This window comes from Camellia sinensis, chromosome 2 (genome assembly GCF_055761805.1).
Source record: "Camellia sinensis isolate YWXY chromosome 2, ASM5576180v1, whole genome shotgun sequence".
In the NCBI taxonomy this organism is placed as follows: domain Eukaryota; kingdom Viridiplantae; phylum Streptophyta; class Magnoliopsida; order Ericales; family Theaceae; genus Camellia; species Camellia sinensis.
The window spans coordinates 113,526,164-113,547,132 of record NC_138962.1 but is presented as its reverse complement, the minus strand read 5'-3'; the positions used below and the strand labels follow the sequence as shown (position 1 = coordinate 113,547,132).

Here is a 20,969-nt window from a genome sequence, read left to right as displayed (position 1 = left end):
GATTAGCAAATTTTGGAGTCTTTCGTCTTAGTGATTATTTTTTTTATGGACTTCTGGCATTGGTCTTTTGCGTTTCTAGAGGAATTGACCGATACTAGCATATCATGGGTGATGTTGAGTCTCTTAACCACCTACCATCTTTTTGCATCTCCATGGCTTTCTCCTTAATTATTTGCAGTCTAGCCATGAAAAAAAGGCTACCTCAGAGTCACCAACCAGGCCATCCTTATTATATCCATGCTTCTCTGGTTCGGTTTCCATACTCTTAAGCGTGTCAGCCACCAATGATTGTGCAAAAGAAAAAGAAAAAGAAAGAGAAGAAGACAAAATATGCACAAGAAAGAAAGAAAAAAAAAAGAGGAAAAGATTCATTGATTGAGGAGGAGCCTCCGCCTTTACTCACCAAATACCCCTTGATTCCTAGTGGTTTGACTTTCCTTTGTCGTGCTTAAGATTCTCTTGTCGGAGGTCCAGCTTTCATATCACTGCTAGGAGTGAATCTAGTGTTTGTCGAACTCCAAGTTTCACACACACACTTTCTCATGGGATCTATGCTTTTCACATAATGCATCACTTTCTTCATGAGGAATTTTCTACAGACTATACACATTGTGTTTTCTTGTAATAGTGCTTCTTGGATAGTCTTGTGTGTTTTAAGGTACTAATCTGAAATTTCTGGATTGCTCCACCATATTTTTTTTGTTGTTTTCTTCTTGTTCACTGTTTTCAGTGTTTGTGGTTGCTTTTAGTGAGGGGGAGTTTGGTTCATCTAGATTTGGGTTGGTAAGGGAGTTTGGTTTTTCATTACAAGAGTTGTTTAGCATGAACACTTTGATATGTTTGGTAAGGGAGATTGGCTATATGTTTTGCATGTTGCTATGCACTATTTGCCCTTCTTGTATGTTCCTGGTATTTACATCGTCATATCATTGCTTGTGTGGTTAATGATCTTGCTTTTGTTGTTGTTCATGAGTCTTAGCTTTCATCTATTCATGTTTTCCATCTCATGTTTCAAGATAATCGTGTCATATGTCTATTACTTTTTCATATACTCTTGTGGGACTAATAGTTGTTTTGGAGATTGTGGCACTAATAACTGTTTTGCAGATCAAGACCTTGAGAAAGAAGTTGGCTTTTGTTGGCTGTAATGGGTTGGGGTGTTTAGGATTTTATTTGTTAGGTGTGTTTTGTCACAGCATTGCCAAAGGGGGAGATTATTAGGATTTATTTCTTGGCAATCCCGTTTGACAAAACTCCTTTGAGTTGTAATTTTATTCGTATTTTTATTTCAGTGAGGCTATGAGTTGTTAGATGCGAATCCAACCTGAATCAAGCCTTTCAGAGAAGTTAGTGATGCTAATGCTTTCAAGATTGCCACTTCGCTGATTATGACGGGGATCGAGCTGCCCGGTCAGCTCGCGGGGGTCTAGGGGGCAGCGCCCCTTGGCGGGTCCGGGGCAGCGCCACGGCGGGTCGAGGGGCAGCGCCCCCGAAGCAAAATGCAAAAATGCATTCCAAATTGCCTGTCCGCTCGAGCGGACATTACCCCGCTCGAGTGGAGAATCCCTGGTTCCAGCAATTTGTCAGGTCTGTAAAAATACTGGAAGGTGTGATTTCGCGCTCGAACGGGTTCTCCAGCGCTCGAGCGGATCTCTATTATATCACGCGCAGATTTTACTGAAGACGCTCGAGCGGGATGTTGGGCGCTCGAACGGACCGCGCGAACACAGTTTTTCGAATTTCAATAAGGATTGGGTTTTCTTCCACATCTAGGATTACTTTTGGTTTTTCTATAAGTAGTTGGTTTTCTCCCAAAAACTAGACTACTCCTCAAGTCCTCCAGATCTTATTTTTTGGATTCTAAGGTGTGTATCTGGGGAAATTTTGTTAGTTTACTTTGATGTTTTATTGAGTATTCAACTCATGGTTTGAAGAGAGTACATCAAAGGTTATGTTTTGTTCTACAAAAGAGAGAGTTGTTCTTCGGTGGATTCTGAAGAATTCGAGCCTGAAGCTTTGGTGGATTCCGGAGTGGCTCATCGTAAAGACAATTCCGAAGTGAAGACGGGTTGGAAGAGGCACATAGAGGTTGGTTCAATTAGGTGTGGATTCGCTAGGTAATTGAGAGTATACCTGTGTAATTCCTTTAAATCTTCTTAGTGGATTGTTTTGTGGCTGTTGCCCATGGTTTTTTTATCACAGTTGGAGGTGTCCAATTGTGGTTTTTTCCACGTTAAAATCGTTGTGTCTTTTTGTCTTGATTGTTTGATTGGGATTGTTATATTCTGCTTAAAATTGATACATAATCACAAATCAACATCTAGAGGATTTCTAGATTTTTCAACATTGATCTCTATTTTGTACACCGGATTGACACATCAGTACCTATAGAGGAAACCGTATGTTCTTCTTTTCCATTTTGTCAATACACCCTAAAGTTTACTCGTTTATTTTTCTCTATTTTTTCTTAGAAAAGAAAAAGAAAAAAATGGTATTGGAGAGTTCACATGAATTTCTTATTAGTATTACTGTGGTCTTTTGTGTATGTGATGTTAGAGTGAAATTTTCTTCTTGAATGGCAGATGGGGGAACTCAAAAAGTTGGTGGAAGAGGGTAAAATAAAATTCATTGGATTATCTGAAGCAAACCCAAATACAATAAGGAGGGCCCATGCTGTTCATCCTATCACTGCTCTACAAATAGAGTATTCTCTTTTTACTCGCGACATTGAGGAAGAAATAATCCCAGTTTGCAGGTTTGTTCACATTCCATCCAAAATTTATGCAACTTAACTTGGTCTTGATTTTGTTCACATTTGTTTTTCAAATAATTTGAGATAACGGTCTAAAGCGGTTTTATTTTAATAATTAAGAAATTGACTTGCAAAAACAAGTTTATATGCAAAAGACTCTTTGTCTGTTTGTGAAATTCAATTTTCTGTAAGCGTATTTTTTATTCACTAGAGTTCCCACCCTTAAGCTTCCAGTAGTTCACTTGTCCACCTCTATGGTAGTCCCAGTTTCGTTCGTCTCTTCTATTATCTTAGACTTACATTCTTGTAAAGTATTCTTTGAATTGATTATCAGGGAACTTGGAATTGGTATAGTCCCATATAGTCCTACTGCTCATACTATTCTTTGGATTGATTATCAGGGAACTTGGAATTGGTATAGTCCCATACAGTCCTACTGCTCATGGATTTTTTGGAGGCAAGGCAGTTGTGGAAAGTATACCTGCAAATAGTTCAATGGTATGGAAAGTATCTTTGTTATCTAAGATTCATTTGGAGATTTCCATTTTTTTTTTCCCTTTTTTTTCCCCAATGAATTAGACAAAAAGAATAAATGATTGACTTTTAAAAAATTTCTATCAGCAATTGAATCCTAGGTTTACAGGACAGAATTTAGAGCAGAACAAGATCTTTTATACTCGAATAGAAGCATTAGCTAAAAAGCATGGATGCACCCCTATCCAAGTTGCGCTTACTTGGGTTCTTCATCAAGGAGATGATGTGGTACCTATTCCAGTTTAGCAACTCATCAAAATTTTGCTTAATCAATAGTAACGTATTATTATTTATTTATTTATAAATCCATCAAAAACGAGAAGTGATTAGACAAATAGAAACTTCATTGATATGAAACAATGAGGCTGCAAATGCCTTGACAGTTGAAAAGAAGGCTTTCCATTTTAATTTCAGTTATGTGCTAGAAACCAGATTTAGTACAGGGAAGAAAATTGCTGATAACTGCTGCCTGTCTAGTAGATGAGGACTTCCGAATCCCAGCTGTTGTAAGCATGAAGACCTAATCTGCAGTGCACCCTGCATCCAGCTCTTGGACCTTTATTGGAGTCAATTACATGACTACTCAGCAGATTGCGGCATTGTTTTAATCTTCCTAGTTACACCATCACAACAAACATAGGACTCAAACTTCATTTTCATCTGCACCTTCTACTATATCCTCTCAGCTAACCATGACTTCTTGTGAATATGTTGGCAAGTTAAGGATCAAAAGACTTAATTATATCTAGATATAATTCATAGCTTTTAATTATGTCTCCTCAATGGCGTTCTTTTTTATCGCGGTAGAATTGCATCAAAGATGTCAATGTGAATGCACATTCAACCTCTGTTCACGCAACCAATTGTTTCAATATGCAACTCAAACTGAGTGACCAGGGCCATGAGTGCACCTATGTCCAAAGTTTCGTTACATAGAATAGACAAGTTTCAATTTATAGACCCTTGTATTGTTTCTTCGTTGATTTGTCCAAAGTTGTGTGAACAGAACCCTTTGGTTTGATTAGTCAATTGAACAAGAAAACCGGCAAGGACATGCACTATCTAAAGAATGCTAGTCTTTACATGTACTGCCCACACCTATTGATATGTTCATTTGGTGTATCAATACTTACATGAAAGTATTTATTATTCTTCTAGCCTGGAAATGCTGTTGACTAGATCTTATTAGCTTGCCTTCTGTTGGGTGACTAAGTTATCGTTTCTCTCATTGCACATTTTTAGGAACGACTAAGATGAAAAATCTTGATGAGAATATTGGTGCAGTGAGAGTGAAGCTCGATATAAAATATCTAAATAAGATTTCTGACGCAGTGCCTGTTAACGAGGTGGCAGGGGTTAGAATACATGGAATTTTTGCTAGGGTCTCGTATGAGTTTTCAGATAAGCCACTTCCAAAGGATTCCAAGTGATCTTCTGGTGGAATTTGATGTTGCCTTTGTTGTGTTCTCTTCTATTTATCTTGTTTGCTATATTGGATGATGCCTCTGATTAGAATTGTGATGTTAGTCTGCTTTTGTTACCAAGTAATTGTGAAATGCAAGATGATGAATAAGATGCCAAGATCTATGTTAAATTCCTAGAATGTACCCCTAGAATTAAGGAAAATTATTTGATATTCCTTCGTACTTGGTCTTAATCTAATGCTATAACTGTGATTGATATGTGAGAACAACCCCCTTGGAGTAATGCTTTATTTTATTTACAAACTAACATCTAACACATTATCTTCTAAAACTCCAACCCAAATGCCCCTTGTAATTTTTTTGGGGCATATTTTCGTCTTTAGTAAATTTGTTTTAAATTTTTTAAAAAGAATTGTAGCCTTCTAAATTTAGTTCAATGAGATGAATCAAAAAATTATATAATTATAAAATTTTCAAAAAAAAGAAAAGACAAAAATAGCAAAAAATAGTGGACTTTTTAAGCTTATTTTGATTTTTTTTTTCAATTTTTTCAAAAAAAAAAAAATTAGATTTGTTTACACAAGATGGATAGAAAAAGTAAAAAATTTTGACATAATTTTGACCCAAAAAAAAAAATCACTAAAGACAAAAAAAATTGAAAAAAATGTGACTTTTTTAGTACAAGAGGTTGGTTGTCGAAAAAATAATTTCATGTTTGGTTTTGAGATTTCAAAACAATTTTTGAGTTTTTTTACTTTTGCGTATTCTGTTATCTTTAGTGAACTTTTTTTGTATTTTAGTCATTTTATTTTTTATTTTTATTTTTTTAGATGCACCTAATATAAATGTACTTAAAAAGTAAAATATTTGTGAAATTTTTTATAAAAGTGATAAATAAATACAAAAAAAAAAAAATACAAAAATGTACTAAACTTTTGTATGTTTTTCTTTTTTTTGGTATTTGGTGAATTTTAAAGGGGGGACTACTAAAAAGTGGTATTATGAGAAAATTATTACAAATTCGTGATAAAGTTTATGAATTTAATTAATAATGTGTATAAATTTTATCACTTATATTTGTTTTTTTTTTTTTCCCTTAAAATTTACCCTGAAATGAAATTTTCCCAATTTTTAAAAGATTTTTTGACAAATTTTATACTTTTTAAATGTATCTAAATTAATTGGATCTAAAAAATAATTAAAATATTGATTAAAATATTTTAAAATCACTAAAAATAAAAACAAATACAAGTTAAAAACTTGAAAACTACTTTTAAAAATTATTAAATCAAACAGAGTGCAATGATAATTGGACATCCAATAATGTTCGGACATATATACTTTTAATAAAAATTTTAGTACAGCAGCATTGTTGCAAGAACAGAATGCTCAAGACCATATTTGAAAGGGAGTGGCTGATACTTTCTGGTAGATTGACAGACCCAAAAAAGGAAGTATTTATGATGGATGATTGGGTTATCCAGTATTGTTGATTTTCTTACTTCATTGCACACCTGAACCATTTGGTAATTAATGAAAGCCAAACCATTTGATCTAAGAATTGTAAGGTTTAGGAAAAGGGGGAGAGAATAGTATAGAATGCAATTTTATGATCATCAAGCCTATCATCATGCAGTCTAGTCCAGTTGAAATGGTGGATTCAAATTAAGTTTCACTTCGGTGGTATGTGCAATTTATTTTTATAAATTCTAAATGCAGACCGTTGATAAAAATAAATAAATAAGATTGATGAGATTACTCATAGGTAACAACCAAATCTTCACACGAGTTTAACATAACATCTGTTTAAGCATAAATCGCTTAAGACTTTTAATTGTTAATTGTAACACGTACACATCAACGGAGAACTAGAGGACTTGTCCACCCCACCCTGCCTAATGGGCAAAAATTGTCACAAATAAAACGCTTGATCATTTTTGAAAATTTCACTTAAAGGATTGGAAAAACATCTGACTAATTTTCAGGGATTGATAAATGAAATTTATTTTTGTTAGGTCCCTTATTGTCAATTCCGTGAACAAGCTTAGTTTAATTGAGTTGTTTTTTTTCTCTGTTTTTGATCTTCTCGCTCGAGTGGGGAAAGTTGCGCTCGAGCGGAGTTTTCACCTTTGCAGTACTTTGGCTTGACTGTAAAAATGCTGTGAAGTGTGATTTTACGCTCGAGCATAAGTTTCAGCACTCAAGCGTAGACCCTGCTTAGTCACACCCGTTTTAGTGACATCGCTCAAGCGGCAAGTCCTGTGCTCGAGCGGGGCTAGTTTTCTTTGATGATTGAGTGAGTATTAAACTCACATGGTTTGACAAGCATCTATCAAAGAGTTGTTTGAGTGTTCTACTTCAAGAGTGTTCTTTTTCAATGGAATCCGAAGATTCAAGCGTGGAGTATTCGAAGGAGTTCGAAATTGTACACAATTGTTGATTCGACGTGGATGTTGTGGATACAACGTCAATCTAATCAATTCCGAGACTAAGATTGCGGTGAAAGAGATACAGATTGGTGAAGACAAATTGGTTGCGTTTGGGTAATTTGTTTCGGTAAATTTGTATTCTTTCTTTTTTTCATAGTGGATTAATTAGTGGCGTTTCGCCCCTAGTTTTTTAATTACAATTAGAGGTACTCCAATTGTGATTTTTTCACGTAAAAATCGTTTAAGTCGATTTATTGATTTTAAAGTAACAATCTAAATCACTTTCGTATATACTAAATGATTTAGATTATTAATTTTAGTTATTTAAAAATTAATACAACTAATCTTAATCCAATCACGATTCCCTTAAAATTTTCAATTTTGTTTAAAGTTCAATATGTAACAGAAACTTTTACCCAGTAAAACGAGAGTCAAAAACCGATGTTTAATTATCGATCAGTAAAAAGACGGTCAAAAATCAATTTTTACCCATCACATCCTAAACATACACATATATTAAGGAACACCACAGGCATGCACGTGTCCCCTCAAACCAACAGAGTTCTTTATATTTGTTGAATTTTTAGTCACATTCCTCATAATTTTTATTTATTTTTATTTTTACTTTTTGTAGCACCGCAAATTCTGCAAATATATGATCAAAGATGTTAAAATCAGAATCTTGGATCAGACTACATAAACAACTTTAAATAGTATTTAGTCATATAATAAAAAAGGAAAAAGTTAGAAATTATGAAAAAAATTTGATGGAAATGATCATAAAATATTTATGATTCTTAGATTGCCTTTATTAATGTGTGATGCTTTATTCTAAGTGTAATCCAAAAGTCACAGAGCTTTCATGATTATTTTCATGAAAAGTTTTTCATGATACCTACCATTGTTGAATAAAAAAACAAGACCTATAAATTATATCAGATTTGTATCAAGTTTTCACAATCCTATAAAATCCAATTACTAAGATTGAAAGATTTTACATGTAAAGAATTTTACATAAGCTGGATTAACTGTGCTCAAATGAATCATAAGATCATAAGACCCTAAGATTGAAATCAGGAATTTGATAACCATGACCAGACAAATTCAATGCCCAAACTTAATTTATAAGAATTGTTCCAATCAAACAACCTAAAAAAACTTCACTGAAAACAAATTGGATGACAATTCCATCATTAAACAATTTTAAATGCGTTATGTTCTCCCACTTATGAGCATGGTTGGCTTCAAGTCCAATATAGCTGGATCAGCACGTAGCCCATCAATCTGCTCCTCCGGCAATGTCACCATCACCGTCCGACCAAGCCCCTCTTCCGATGAAGGCGAAGGCATAACCACAATCAACCCTTCACCTTCCACATTTCCAACGCGATACGACACGTGAACCGGCTTCTCATCATCCTTGAATATGGCTTCATACATCAATGGCTTCTGGCAAGTATAGTTCATGTGTTCAAATTCCAAGCTAACACAAGTTAGTTCAGGACCATACATCCTAAAAGGCGGTGCATACTTCCCAGTCTCTCCTTTCCTATTTTCAAACCAATCTATATCCGACCAAAACTCCTCTTCCTTCAGCCCAGCCGCGTGGTGGTGCACTATTCCCACAACCTCTCCTAACTCACCATTATTCACTACCTCGGAATCTAATGGTAGTTGTGAGAAATGAAATGCATTGCCAAAATACCCCATAGGTATAGATGCAGGCTTGAGTGTCCTAAAGTCAATACAAATAGAGAGAGTTTGTGTCTGGTTGTTATGTGGAGGTGACTTCAATCGCGCAATCCGTGTCAAAAACATTGCAGCTAGGACATCAAAAGGGGTGGCATTAGGGCACTTATCATGGACTTTGGATAGGCATTGTTTGATCACGGAGTTTGAAAATTTAAATGTAATTGTAGCCATTTTCACAGCAGGAGTTTCAGCTTTGGACTTGGTTGCATAGTATTTTGAGTTTGTGTTTGGAGAAGATTTGTCATGGAGATGGAGTGGAGGGAGGTGGAAGATTGGAGGGTGAGAGATGGGGTGGCCTCTGTGAAGCTCAGTCCATGATTTGAGAAGCATGGTGACGGACGTTGGATCTGCATGCATGTGAGTGCAGCTCAGTCCAATTGCTAGTCCCCCTCCTTCAAAATCATTCATCTGCCAAGTTAATGAGATTTTTGTTATTAGGGTTTAGGCAATATGTCATACAAAAAAAATGATACCTAAATACAGGTCCATTAATTAATTTTTTGGGATTTACTACACCCTATGAAATGGATAGGCAAATAAAGTCCATCGCATTAGAGAATATTGATGAAGGAGCAAATTATCTCCAACAGTAATACTATAGACCCTGAAATTTTATTCAAAAATTACATAAAAAACATTAATATGTAATTCAGCTTCATTCTATACATACATTTTACAATACATAATTTCAATCTCCACCACATACTCTCATTCTTGACACAAATCTGGAAATGAAAGTTTTAATCCCTAGACTTAATGGAAATCCAATAAGGGCATGTTTGTTTGGGTGGACATGAGCTTGGGATTGGACTAATAGTCCAATAAAATTATTAATCCAATGTTTGGTTAAACAATTGAAGTACGGACTAACAATCCATCTGGATATGGTATCCCACATATGATGGACTATTCAATTTCACAGAAGGGGGTGAGATATAAATTGAAAGACTAAACCAAAGTCTGGATTATTAGTCCTCCCTATAATCCTAACTCAATCCAAACATAAGATAGGATACATAATCCAAAGAATTCGTATCATGAAAATGCTAATCCAACCTAATCCAGTCCGCCCAAACAAACATGGTTGTATGGGGTCATTACTGACTCTACTCTGATGATATGTTATGCTTTGTTAATTTTTTAAGACTGTTTGTAAATTATTCATGTAAAAAATTAAATTAATCTGATAATCATAATCATAATTTTTTTTTCCCAAAAGAAATAGGCTAAGTATTTTTTGTAAGTAGACTATCAATTTTTTTTTTTTTGAAAAAAATGATAATCAAATAACCAGATGATCAAATTACATTTATCTTTAAACAAAATAGATGGTATTTTCTCAAAATCTTATTTGTTATTTAATTTTATAAAAAAATTGTAATCTATATATATAACTATCAATATTTAATTAATTTAATTTCTTATATGAATTATTTTCTTGACGAGTCTTACGAAACAGTAGTTCAGGTTATGAAAGCAAGCCCCAAAATGGGCCCAAATGAGAAGCCATCTCCCTCGGCCTATTTTGTTGGACTTTGGGGCTCAACACATTATTTATTTTGATTTAATTTTTTATGTATAAATTATTTATAAATATATATATATATATTAGAATCATAATAGTAACTACATAATTTTAATGTGTCTTGAAAAATATATATAATTTTAAAAATAATTTTTTGATTACAAATATTTAAGGATAATGCTAGGAATATCAAAATTTTTACTAAATACTTTACCAAATATTTCATATCGAATGGATCTTACATAAGTGTCCATATCTATGAATCTTACATATTTTACCAAATATGTAAAATATTTGATAAAATATTTAATAAAATTTTTGAAACTTCTAGTATTTTCTAATATTAAATCAATTTATTTCCTTCCTAAAATAAAACGAGTGAATCATGATGGCCTTGCAGCGTGGTCCCTTGACGAGAAGTCATTTGGTAATTTTGGAGTGTTGTTTCACATCATACATATGGAATGCCTTGGCATCACGTGGCTACATCTCAAATTAGTAACAAATTTTTATATTCTCCCGTATTTTTTAATTATTCAATATAAAATTATAAATTTCACTTCCTTTATTAATCACAATATATATAAAATGTCACGTAATACTGTTCCTGAACCAACTAATAACTTCTTCATATTTAAAAGAGAAAAGTGATGGATGCATTGTTTTAATTCATAAAATTCCACCTGAGAAGCTACTTAAATTCATCCTAAGGCTTATTTTGACAATACAGGTAAAAGTTGATTTTTTGAAACTTTTAGATTATATTATCATTTTTTTTTTTTTTTGTATGTTTTCTCAAAACAAATTAAAAAAGACTAAAAAAATCAACTTTTAATCTACCTTTCAAAATAAGCCTAAGAACAAATTATGACTTTTTTGTTTTTAAGCCCCAACAACATGATGGTAGAATTGGAGGGAGACAAGTTTTGAACCCAAAAAAATCCAACAAAACGGAATTATTTATTTAAAAAAATATATATGTTCTATAATATGCAACAAAAAAAAAAAAAAAAGAAGAATTATACTGAGATGGTATCAGTAAAACATATTTATCAAAAAATAAAAAATATTATAAATATTAATAATTAATATCATACTTTCTGTATTAATTTATAATTTTTTTTTTTTCTAACACCACTATGAGATAATTGTCTCTAAAAGTACTACATTATATGTCTTATTATCATTTTACTTGGCACTAGGGCTAGGTATAGAGTTATTCAACTTGCGAAAACTACTCAACTCGAACTGTCCGCACGTGTTTGGATTGTTTCACATAATCATTAGGGTCGGATACAAGTTAAGATTTTCCTGTTTTACGGGTTGCAAGCCGGTTGCGATTTTTATTTGCACCCGCACTCACTCGCCCCCATACATATATCATTTTTTTTTTAAAAATCTAGACCGTCAAATTTTCTTGTAAGTTAACCTTAACCCTAATCTTCTCTTTTCTCACTCACTTGTAAGTAAACAAATGTTTTGCAACTTGTTTTCCTTTGCAAGTGTGGAAACTCAACAAATACAAGTAACTTGTAATAAAATGAGTAAAAAAGCTTATTCATGGTTATGAATGTTGTTTTTCACTAGTCAGTGAGTTTAGCAAATCCTAAAATTAATTTTTCGGAGGAGATATCTGTTACATTTTTATTCAAACAACTATTAGTTTTGTTTAACTTATACATTTTCTGCAAAGTGAATATGAGTCAATTAACTGATCCTGATCTGTGCTTATGATATGTTTCATTCTTGGAGTAAATTGGATAGATAGGTCGTAATTTATTTGGGATAAATCATTTGAAAAATAATGATTTCATGATAAGAAATATGTAATTTTATGACCCAAAATAATATTTAAAAAATGAGAAAAAAAAGCCCAAAAGAATACTTAAAAATGGAGAAAAACAAGTTCAAAAACAAATTTTTAAGCGAAAAGCCCAATCCCAAACCGCCCACGCATTCGTGAACCCTATCCGTAAAAATTGCAATCTACACTGCGAACGATTACGGGTTCAATTTTTCTCAAATTACAAATATATATCTAAATTTAAACCGCAAATCGAACCGTTAAAAATCGGTGTGTGAGCACCCCACATGGCACCCTCCATCACAATGGATGTAATTGCTAAGTAGAAGGTGTTGATGCCGATATAGGTGTGCTTGAAACATGTAACGGTTATGGAAAAGATTATGGTACACTATCATATATATTTTATAGTTAAAGAATAATTTTTGACTGAGTCATAGGGTGGAAATTTCGCAACAGTTATATATATATATATATATAGGCAAATTATAAATAATTCATGCAAGTATTTAATTTGAACAGTTGGTAAATGAATCAGTATTTTTTTTTTTTTTAGAATTACACTGACATCGTGTCAGTAAAACTTATTCTCCAAAATTGAAAAACATTATAACATCAATAATTAACCCAACTGTGTGAGGTAATTGTCCTTTTTTTTATTTATTTATTTTTTAATTTTTATGAGCTATGTAGCTAACCATGTATGATGTTGTCTTGTGGGTTTCAACACATTAAGTTGAGTGTTTGCTTTGCATTATTGATAGATATTCAAAGCTCAAATGATATGATATGAGGTGGTAAATGAAAATGATAAAAACAAAGGCCAAGTATACTAGTATGGTTTATTTATTCTCAATGCACCTGGATGTAGAAGGGTGACCATATACTTGGATCATCGGGCATGTCCTCCCAGACCGTCAGATCTCTCTCCTCACACGCATCGGCAGATCTCAGCCACTCATCAAGTGTGGTCTTCACCTTAGCCCTCAAGATTCTGACTCCAGCATCGTTGCATTTCACCACCCAGTTACCGTCCTTACCTCTGGCCAACCGACCCGTGACCCGCGGGCACAAGCACAGGAGCTCCGCCAGCGAGACCCGGAGATTTGTGAGGTCCGAGTCGAAGAAGGGGTTGGTTCTGTAGTAGAAGACGACGTGGAGGGTGTGCAGACCCATGGCGTGGTCCATTGCGGTAAACGGGTCGGTCTTACCCGGCCCGCTTGGCCTACTGGATACCACCGTTAGTTTTGAGTGAACATTCACTCGCCTATTTACTTGTGTGGGCATTCTCACAAGAATTCACAGAGAGAGAGAGAGAGAGAGAGAGAGAGATTAAAAATGATAGAGAGATTGGAATACGAATGCTGCTTGCAGTGATGTTTGTGTATTTATAAGCGGAGGGAGGGCTGGTCGTTACGGTTTTTATAAGTCGATTGTAATTTATTTTAATTTGAGAGTTTATTTTAGATTATTTAATACAATTTTTGTAGATAATTTATTATGTAAAAATAATTTAAATATCAATTTTCAAGTCTCCTCTGGCAACTCTATGTTTTAATTTAAAAGTCAAAATGTCACTAAAAAATTAACAAATTATATAAAAATGTCAAGATTCTATTTTTTCTCTATTTTTTGTATTTTTTGTATTTTTTTTTTGGATAAAAAATCAAAAAAACTTGTCAATTTTTTTTTTTTTTTTTTTTTTTTAAAACTCAAATTGTAGTGAACAAACTAAAAGGCTTAGAAAAAAGCTCCATCAAATAGGGCAGAGTCGTTGGTAAGTTGAATGAGGAGAGAGAGGAGAATTAAAGAAGGGGGGATGGAGTTAGTTGAGTTTATTAAATGAGACACTGAGGACTGAGATGGTTGGGCGTTTGCTTGTCTTAACTGCATAACTACAAAAGTGAGAAAATTTTCTAAAGGTATTGAATAGTTTTATTTATGGGAAGTGAGACACTGAGGACTGAGACATTTATTTTTGGGATACTTAAAATGATGTTTGAAGGTGTTGTGATCGATAGAGAATGTAATATTTATAATTTTGTGTTGAGTGATTGAAAAATATAAAAGAACATAATATATGATAATTATTGAAAGAATATAAACACGTGACGTTCTAAAAGTATTGAATAGTTTTTTAGTATGGAATGTGTATAATAAAATTTTCCTTCTCTCAAAATATTTTATTTTCAAAATTAATAATTAATAGACATTTATGCAAACATACTTTGTTTAAAAAGAGTTGATGTTGTCTCAAATTTAAATTTTAATATTAGGTAACTTGATGGGCTTGTGACACAACTACGGCCTTATTTCAATCATTTAAATGGTTCCATTTATGAAAAAAAATCATATATATTATTTATAAAAAAACTAAATTAATAATTTCAATTTTTTTTGTGTATATTATCGTATTTATCTTTAAAATAATAGATGGTCTATTTTAAAAAAAGAGAATTTATTAGAAAATCTTTTTTTGTATCTCAATTAATCTATAATATATTCTTGTATTCCAGTAAATCCTATTATTTTGGACATTTGAACAATCAAATCCTAATTATCATATTTAAGGTATTTTATGAAAATTTTACTCTTACAAATATTTTTTAAACCCTTAGCAACTTGATGTGCACTATTTTCTTTTGAGTGTTCCATAATGTGAATATTTACATTAAATAAATTTGATAGTTTAAATGTTCATATCGTGGAACGTTCACACTGTCAACGTAAATATTAATACGCACTTCATTCTATTATTATTAGAAGTATTTTGTTAAATATGTCACCTATTGAATTTATTGGAACATAAAAAAAAATATTTTGGACTAAGTGGAACATAAGTGAGCGAGGGATTTATAAATAAATGTCTCTCTTAAAAAATGTACTTGTTTGTTGTCAAAATTTTTGAAGACAAATATGTAATAAAATGAAAAAATTACGATTATTGAATTGACTTAATTTTTTTTCGTAAACTCTACAAAATGAACAGTTTTGATGATTGAAACGGAATCCGTGATAAGTCCCACAAGCCTATCAAGTCTTTTCAAATTTAGATTTGAACTTAAAAGAAACCCAATCATTTTAAAATTGATTTTAAAAAAAATATATTTTAAAATGAGTGAAAAAGTTATGAAACAAATGAAAAATTTATTAGATTATACACTTAAAAATATTTGATATTGTTGCAAATGTCAAAATATTTGAATTTTCAATGCTATATTATATCATGACTTTCAGTGTTTAAAATTTATTTTTGATTTGTGAGCCACGTCAAAATTTTGATGAAATGGCTAATAAAACAATTCTCTTCAAGCATTGTTCCAATGAGTTTGATGCATTAAAAAATAATTTAACCGTTTGAAAGGTAGAACTTAACTAAAAATGGCCAATTGTTTTATCAACACAACATTTATGGCTTTAATTTGAAAGCCTAAGAGAGCATTGGTCAAGAATGGTGAATGTATGAGTATAATTTATTCAAATAATGGCCACCAAAAAATGCATTTTTACATGCAAAAGTATTTGTCTGTGGTTTACACTTCCAAGGTCACATGTTTATGTTTCTAGACATATGTTTGTGTGGAATCGATTGGCCAAGTGTTCCTAATTTGGCCTAAAATGAATTTGAAATTGCATGCAAATACGAAGTTCCATGACACATGATGCATTGTTGAAGAGTGAAGAATTAGTTCATTAAAAAATTGTATGGTGATGCTTCAAATGCTTTGAAGGATGCAAAGTAGTATTACTGTGAAGTTGAGTCAAGTCGCATACATGAAGAACACAGGTTAGTTTTGAAAACCCACCTTCGAAGCTCTATATGTCTCCCTTGAAGTTCCTGTTAAATTGTATAGTGACACTTTTGAAGCAACAGTTTGGCCCTCTAGCATTGCCCTTGACCTTCGAAGGAAGGCTTTGGTCCCTTGAAACTTGGTTGTGAGTCTTCGACAGATGACCTTCGTCTTCTGTCAATGCCTTCAACCTTCCAAGGGTGATTTTGATCCTTCAAAATTTTGCCACAAGGCCTTCAAATGATGAATTTGGTCATTTATTAACACCATTGACCATGAAAGGGTGGCTTTGGTCCTCTATAGCACCTTTGAAACTTGTTATTAATTAGTTTGTAATGTTAATAGTCAACATGCGTAACAGCTTGATAAGGTGGCTCATGCTTGGATACTGGTTTTGCCTTGAAAATATGAGATCTTGAATGATTTTAAGTGCAAACAATGTCAACTTACTTCAAAAAGTTCCAAGTTTTCTAAGGGTTTGAAGTACAGATAAAACAAAATTGTTTTATTTCCTTCGAAGAATTGATATTCATTCGAAGCACATACATAATATCTCTTCGAGGAATATGGTCATAATTCAATAATCCTTCGAAGCACTTAATTGGTGTTGCTATGATATTCCAAGTGCCTTTATTGGTTACTATTTTTTCAATTTGAAACTATTGTATTCGAAGTGCCATTATTGGTGTTATTTTTTTGTGTTTGGTCCCTTTGAAGCATTTATCTAGTCTTATTGAAATATTCGAAGCACTTTGCTACTCTCAATTGGTTTTATGCTTTGGTTCGGCCCTTACAAAATTTCAAATGAACATCATTTTTAAAGGGCCGCAGGGGTAATGTTGGCACGATAACTCTATTAATTTTAATATTATTTATTATTTATAAATCGCAGTACACTTGGCACTCTCCTACTCACTTGGAGATTATGAGAAGTTACACATGTGAAAAAATGATGGAGAATGTGGAGGATCATAAAGCATAATGTAGAAGAACATGGAGTAAAGTGGAGAAGTTAGAGAGACATATGGCAAGACAAGGATGAAAATAGGGAAGTAGAGTAGTTATTAGGTAGTTTTTTCTTATAAGTTTTGTACCTATAAATAGTCATTCATGGCTACATTGTAAAGATCATCCAACTCAAATCAAGACAATTGATTTCTATTTTTCTTGTTATTTATATTTCATGCATTTTATTTTTAGCACTTCATTTTCAAAACATAGGAGTAAAGGCAAATTAATGGTTGCTTTGATTGTTCACTCAATCATCTCTCTCTCTCTCTCTCTCTCTCTCTCTCTCTTTAATTTTTCTTTCCTCTACACTTGGCAATTTTGAAGTCCTCTTTATTGAGGCAAAAGAACAGTCAACGCAATCGTTTGATAATGGCTTGAATTTAATTTGTAAGGATTTTTCAATCTTTGCTAGCATGCTCACATTTATGATATTTTCTTTCATAGAAAAAATAAGCCAAAAATAACCAACAATGAGAGTTATGATGGAGAGTAAATGTAGAAAGAATGAGGAGAGGAATAAAGAAAGAAAGACAAAGAGAAGAGAGACATGAAGAGAGTAGGCTACTGGCTCGGAAAGGGTTTCAAAAATTCTAGGCTGAGGTGCAGTCACATCCCCAACTCTAGGCACTGGCTACTTGTGCGCCCACTCTGACCACTTGAGCACCCGACCTAGTCGATCGTGCGATGCCTGGCCTAGCCCCTATTACATAGCAGCCACTCATGCGGCCCAATTCCATTACTTGTGCGGCCAATTTCTGGGCAAGTTTAAATTTAAATGAGTTCCTACACCTCCACTTTTCTTCCTGTGGGGATAGTCGTTTGGAAATACCCTTCGGATCTTGGGAGACGCTTGGGTTCCTCAGATAGTCACCTGAAAGGAAACAAACACTCCAGCGTGGGTGCCAGAATTAGTACTCCGACGGACAAGTCAGTCTCAAGCTCTAGGTTACTTATATTCTAAGTTAAACAAAGAGAGATCCTTACCCTTCTCTGTAGTTCCTGTATTTATACTCGTTTACTAGGCCTCGGGGCCAGGGCCTACTCGTTACTTATTGTCCTCTCTCATATTCGACTCCATGGATTTACGCTTATCCGGCCTATCTATTGTATTCGGCCTCCTGAGCGCACCGGGTAACGTTGAATAATGTCTGTTCTGCAGAGTACGCTCTTCCCGGCATTGCCAAATATTCGGATCCCACAATTGCCCCCTCAAACTCGCCATTGACAGTAATCAACTGGCGTGTTTGGTTTTGATTCTGAACAGCCAAGACATAAATTAGGTGGCTTTGCCTATCCCAATGTGTCAGAGCGCGCACGTCTTTTTGGTCATCATTATGCTTTCCCGCCTCATTCATGAACCTTTTGCATTTAATACGATTTGAAACTTTAATCCTTTCGAATGCATGCTTTTCTCGAATACTTGGGCCTCCTGGATTCTCAGACGGTATCGTTTTTTTGAGGCTTTTCTCTGCAACTTTCGTCCGTCTATCCTCGTCTTCTTCACCTGTCGTAAGTTTTCTTTCTTTCTTTGCGATCCTATTTTTCGTGCTTATTTTAGCTTTGGAATACCCTCGGATCTTTGCTAAAATGGCTAAACACCTGAAAGACCTCCTTTCCGAAGGTCGTATCTCGAGATTCCGACGACATTTTTCTATTCCTTATGATGTTCATCTATCTCTAGTGACGAACAATACTCTAGATATGGAAAGAGAGGATCGCAACATAATCATCTTACCTTTCCCATCCATTGAGGAGGGCGGAGTCCGTTTTTCCCTACATCCATTTCTTAAGGCCGTCCTCCGCCATTGGGGTCTGATTCCTTTTCAGCCCAATGTGAATTTTTTTCGAATCGTAATGGGGATCGTAGAGTTGAACCGGCGCCTCAAGATCGATCTTGGCATTCCGGCTATTCGGCACTGCTATGCTTTAGCCAAATCTTCCAGTCGGCTCGGGCGGTACTTTCTTAGGGCCAAGGATACTGACCATCATTTGGTATCCATGCTTGCTAGCTCTGGCAAGCGAGTGGATGACGTGATGGTCAATGTCCGAGGGAACTGGAAATTTGGCGAAGGCGAGGATCGCCTAGACCCTATTCCCAGACGGAAGGGTGAACCAGGTGGCCGTGTATCTCCTTGCGTTTATTGAACTTTTCTTTTACTCGGCCTTCTCTTCGAGTCTAATCCTTTGTCTTTGCAGGCAGTAAATTGAAGAAAATTCTAACTTCTACTGGCGACGCAGTCCTTGCTCAGATTACGACTGCACTCAGGTACTTCGGCCGTCCAAACGTACAGAAGCAAGGGAGAGCGGCCCACATACTTCTTCGATACGAGCCTACTTATACTACTTTTTCGGTCGCGGACAACATTCCAATTCCAACCTGCAATCAACACCTTGCGGCTCTTATCTTCCCTAGCTTCAAGAGCCTTAGGCAAGTTGGTCTCGAAGCTTCTGATTTGGGGCAAGACGTGGTGCCGGCGGTAGAGGTAGTCGCCGAACCAGCCAGAGAGTTCGCTGAGGAGGCCGAAGAGGTCGACGAGGACCTAAACTCGGCGTTTGAGGTAGCCGGACTTAATCAGCCTACCTCACCGTTGACTTCGGGTTGGGCGGAGTTTTCTTCTAGAGATATTTTTGCAAGTTTGGGAGATCTACCCAGCGATTTTTTTGAAAGTATGGCTGGGGAAAACTTCACGCAGATGGCTCGAAAGAAAAATGTCGAGCGAATGGCCGCCAAGAAAAAGGTCGAGGCCGCCCATTCTGAACCCGTCTTGATTGAGTCTTTCAAATCCGTTATTGATGAGCCGGTTCAGATTGTTACGGTTGAAGTGGCGAAAGAGGTTGAACAACCAGTCAATGAAGAACGGTTGATTCCGGAAGAACGGGGCAAGAAGCGTAGCGCCGAGGGAGAGGTCGGTTCAGAAGATAGTCCTGTTGACAAAAGGCCTCGCTTAGAAAATTTGGACGTGGTTGTTCCTTTCATTGTTCAACTGAAGATTAGAGACACGCCAATTTCCTCTGACGCATCCATCATTACCAACCCAGCGGTAGCGTTGAGCTTGGCGGCTTCAGTCTCCCTACCGGCTGATATGGCATCATTTCATGTTGTGCCGGATTTGGTGGCAGTAACCCTATCTGCGCAGTCGGCCCTTTTGGTAGGTGACCTTAACTTGTTTTGATTTTGCTTGCCTATGGTATCTGACGATCCCAACTCATTTTGCAGACAGTCGACAGGATCACCGACTTGGGCTGCCGCCTACATGATGCCCTTGAGAGGATTAATCGTTTGCGGTCAGAATTGCACGGTCAAAAGAGCAGGGCCGAGTTTAAGGTTATGAGAGCCGCAATGGAGACTGTGCGAGCCGAAGCCGAATTAGAAAGGGCTCGGTCTGCCGATCGGCTTCGTTCTGATGCCGAAGATAGGGCGAACGCGAGCGAAGAATCGCTTAGGCCAGCCAAGGAGGCGCCTAACAAGGTGGAGACTGAGTTAGCAGAGTTGAAGGCGGCCAAGGAAAAAGCCGAATCTGAGGCTTCTACCGCATTTGAAGCAGGAAAAGGCGCCGCCTTCGAGGAATATGTAGATGAAGTCCCCAAGTTTGAGAATCGAGGATTCAAACATGGGTGGCTCAAGGCCCTTGATGCCGCTGGGGTTACATTGGCCTTGCCAATTCCATATGAGCAGGTGGACGTTGAGCCACTTGAGTCTGACCCCGAGGATTGATTTGGGAGGCATTCGAATTTTATGAAATGCTTTCACTTTTGATGTATGTTTTTGTTTTAAGGACTTTTGTTGGTTCCAAGTAGTTTTCATGTATAAATTGGTTATTATCTGTGCTCAATTTATTAATGAAAATTACCTTGTCATTTCACTACTATTTATGCGCAGTTTGTGATGTTGTGCTGGTGAAGAATTTTTGTCTTTCACTACTTTAGATAAAATGATTATTCTATTG

At 35.1% G+C, this 20,969-nt stretch overlaps 1 protein-coding gene and 1 pseudogene across 2 annotated transcripts in view; one reads left to right on the top strand and one right to left on the bottom strand.

The window, feature by feature from the left end:
- LOC114319863 (perakine reductase-like) overlaps positions 1-5,081 on the top strand; it is a 133,812-nt pseudogene extending 128,731 nt beyond the window's left edge. Inside the window, exons 4-8 of the transcript XR_014361545.1 lie at positions 2,346-2,399; positions 2,583-2,755; positions 3,154-3,250; positions 3,374-3,525; positions 4,527-5,081. The product of XR_014361545.1 is annotated as a perakine reductase-like (transcript). The remainder of the gene's footprint in view (positions 1-2,345; positions 2,400-2,582; positions 2,756-3,153; positions 3,251-3,373; positions 3,526-4,526) is intronic.
- Positions 5,082-8,201: 3,120 nt separating this feature from the next.
- Positions 8,202-13,591, bottom strand: LOC114319859 (HXXXD-type acyl-transferase family protein). The gene is made up of 2 exons (XM_028266921.2): positions 13,082-13,591; positions 8,202-9,299 (listed from the first exon to the last, which is right to left on the bottom strand). The coding sequence occupies exons 1-2, from the start codon at positions 13,505-13,507 to the stop codon at positions 8,352-8,354; spliced, it is 1,374 nt and encodes a 457-aa protein (XP_028122722.2). The 5' UTR covers positions 13,508-13,591; the 3' UTR covers positions 8,202-8,351.
- Between the last annotated feature and the right edge of the window lie 7,378 nt (positions 13,592-20,969).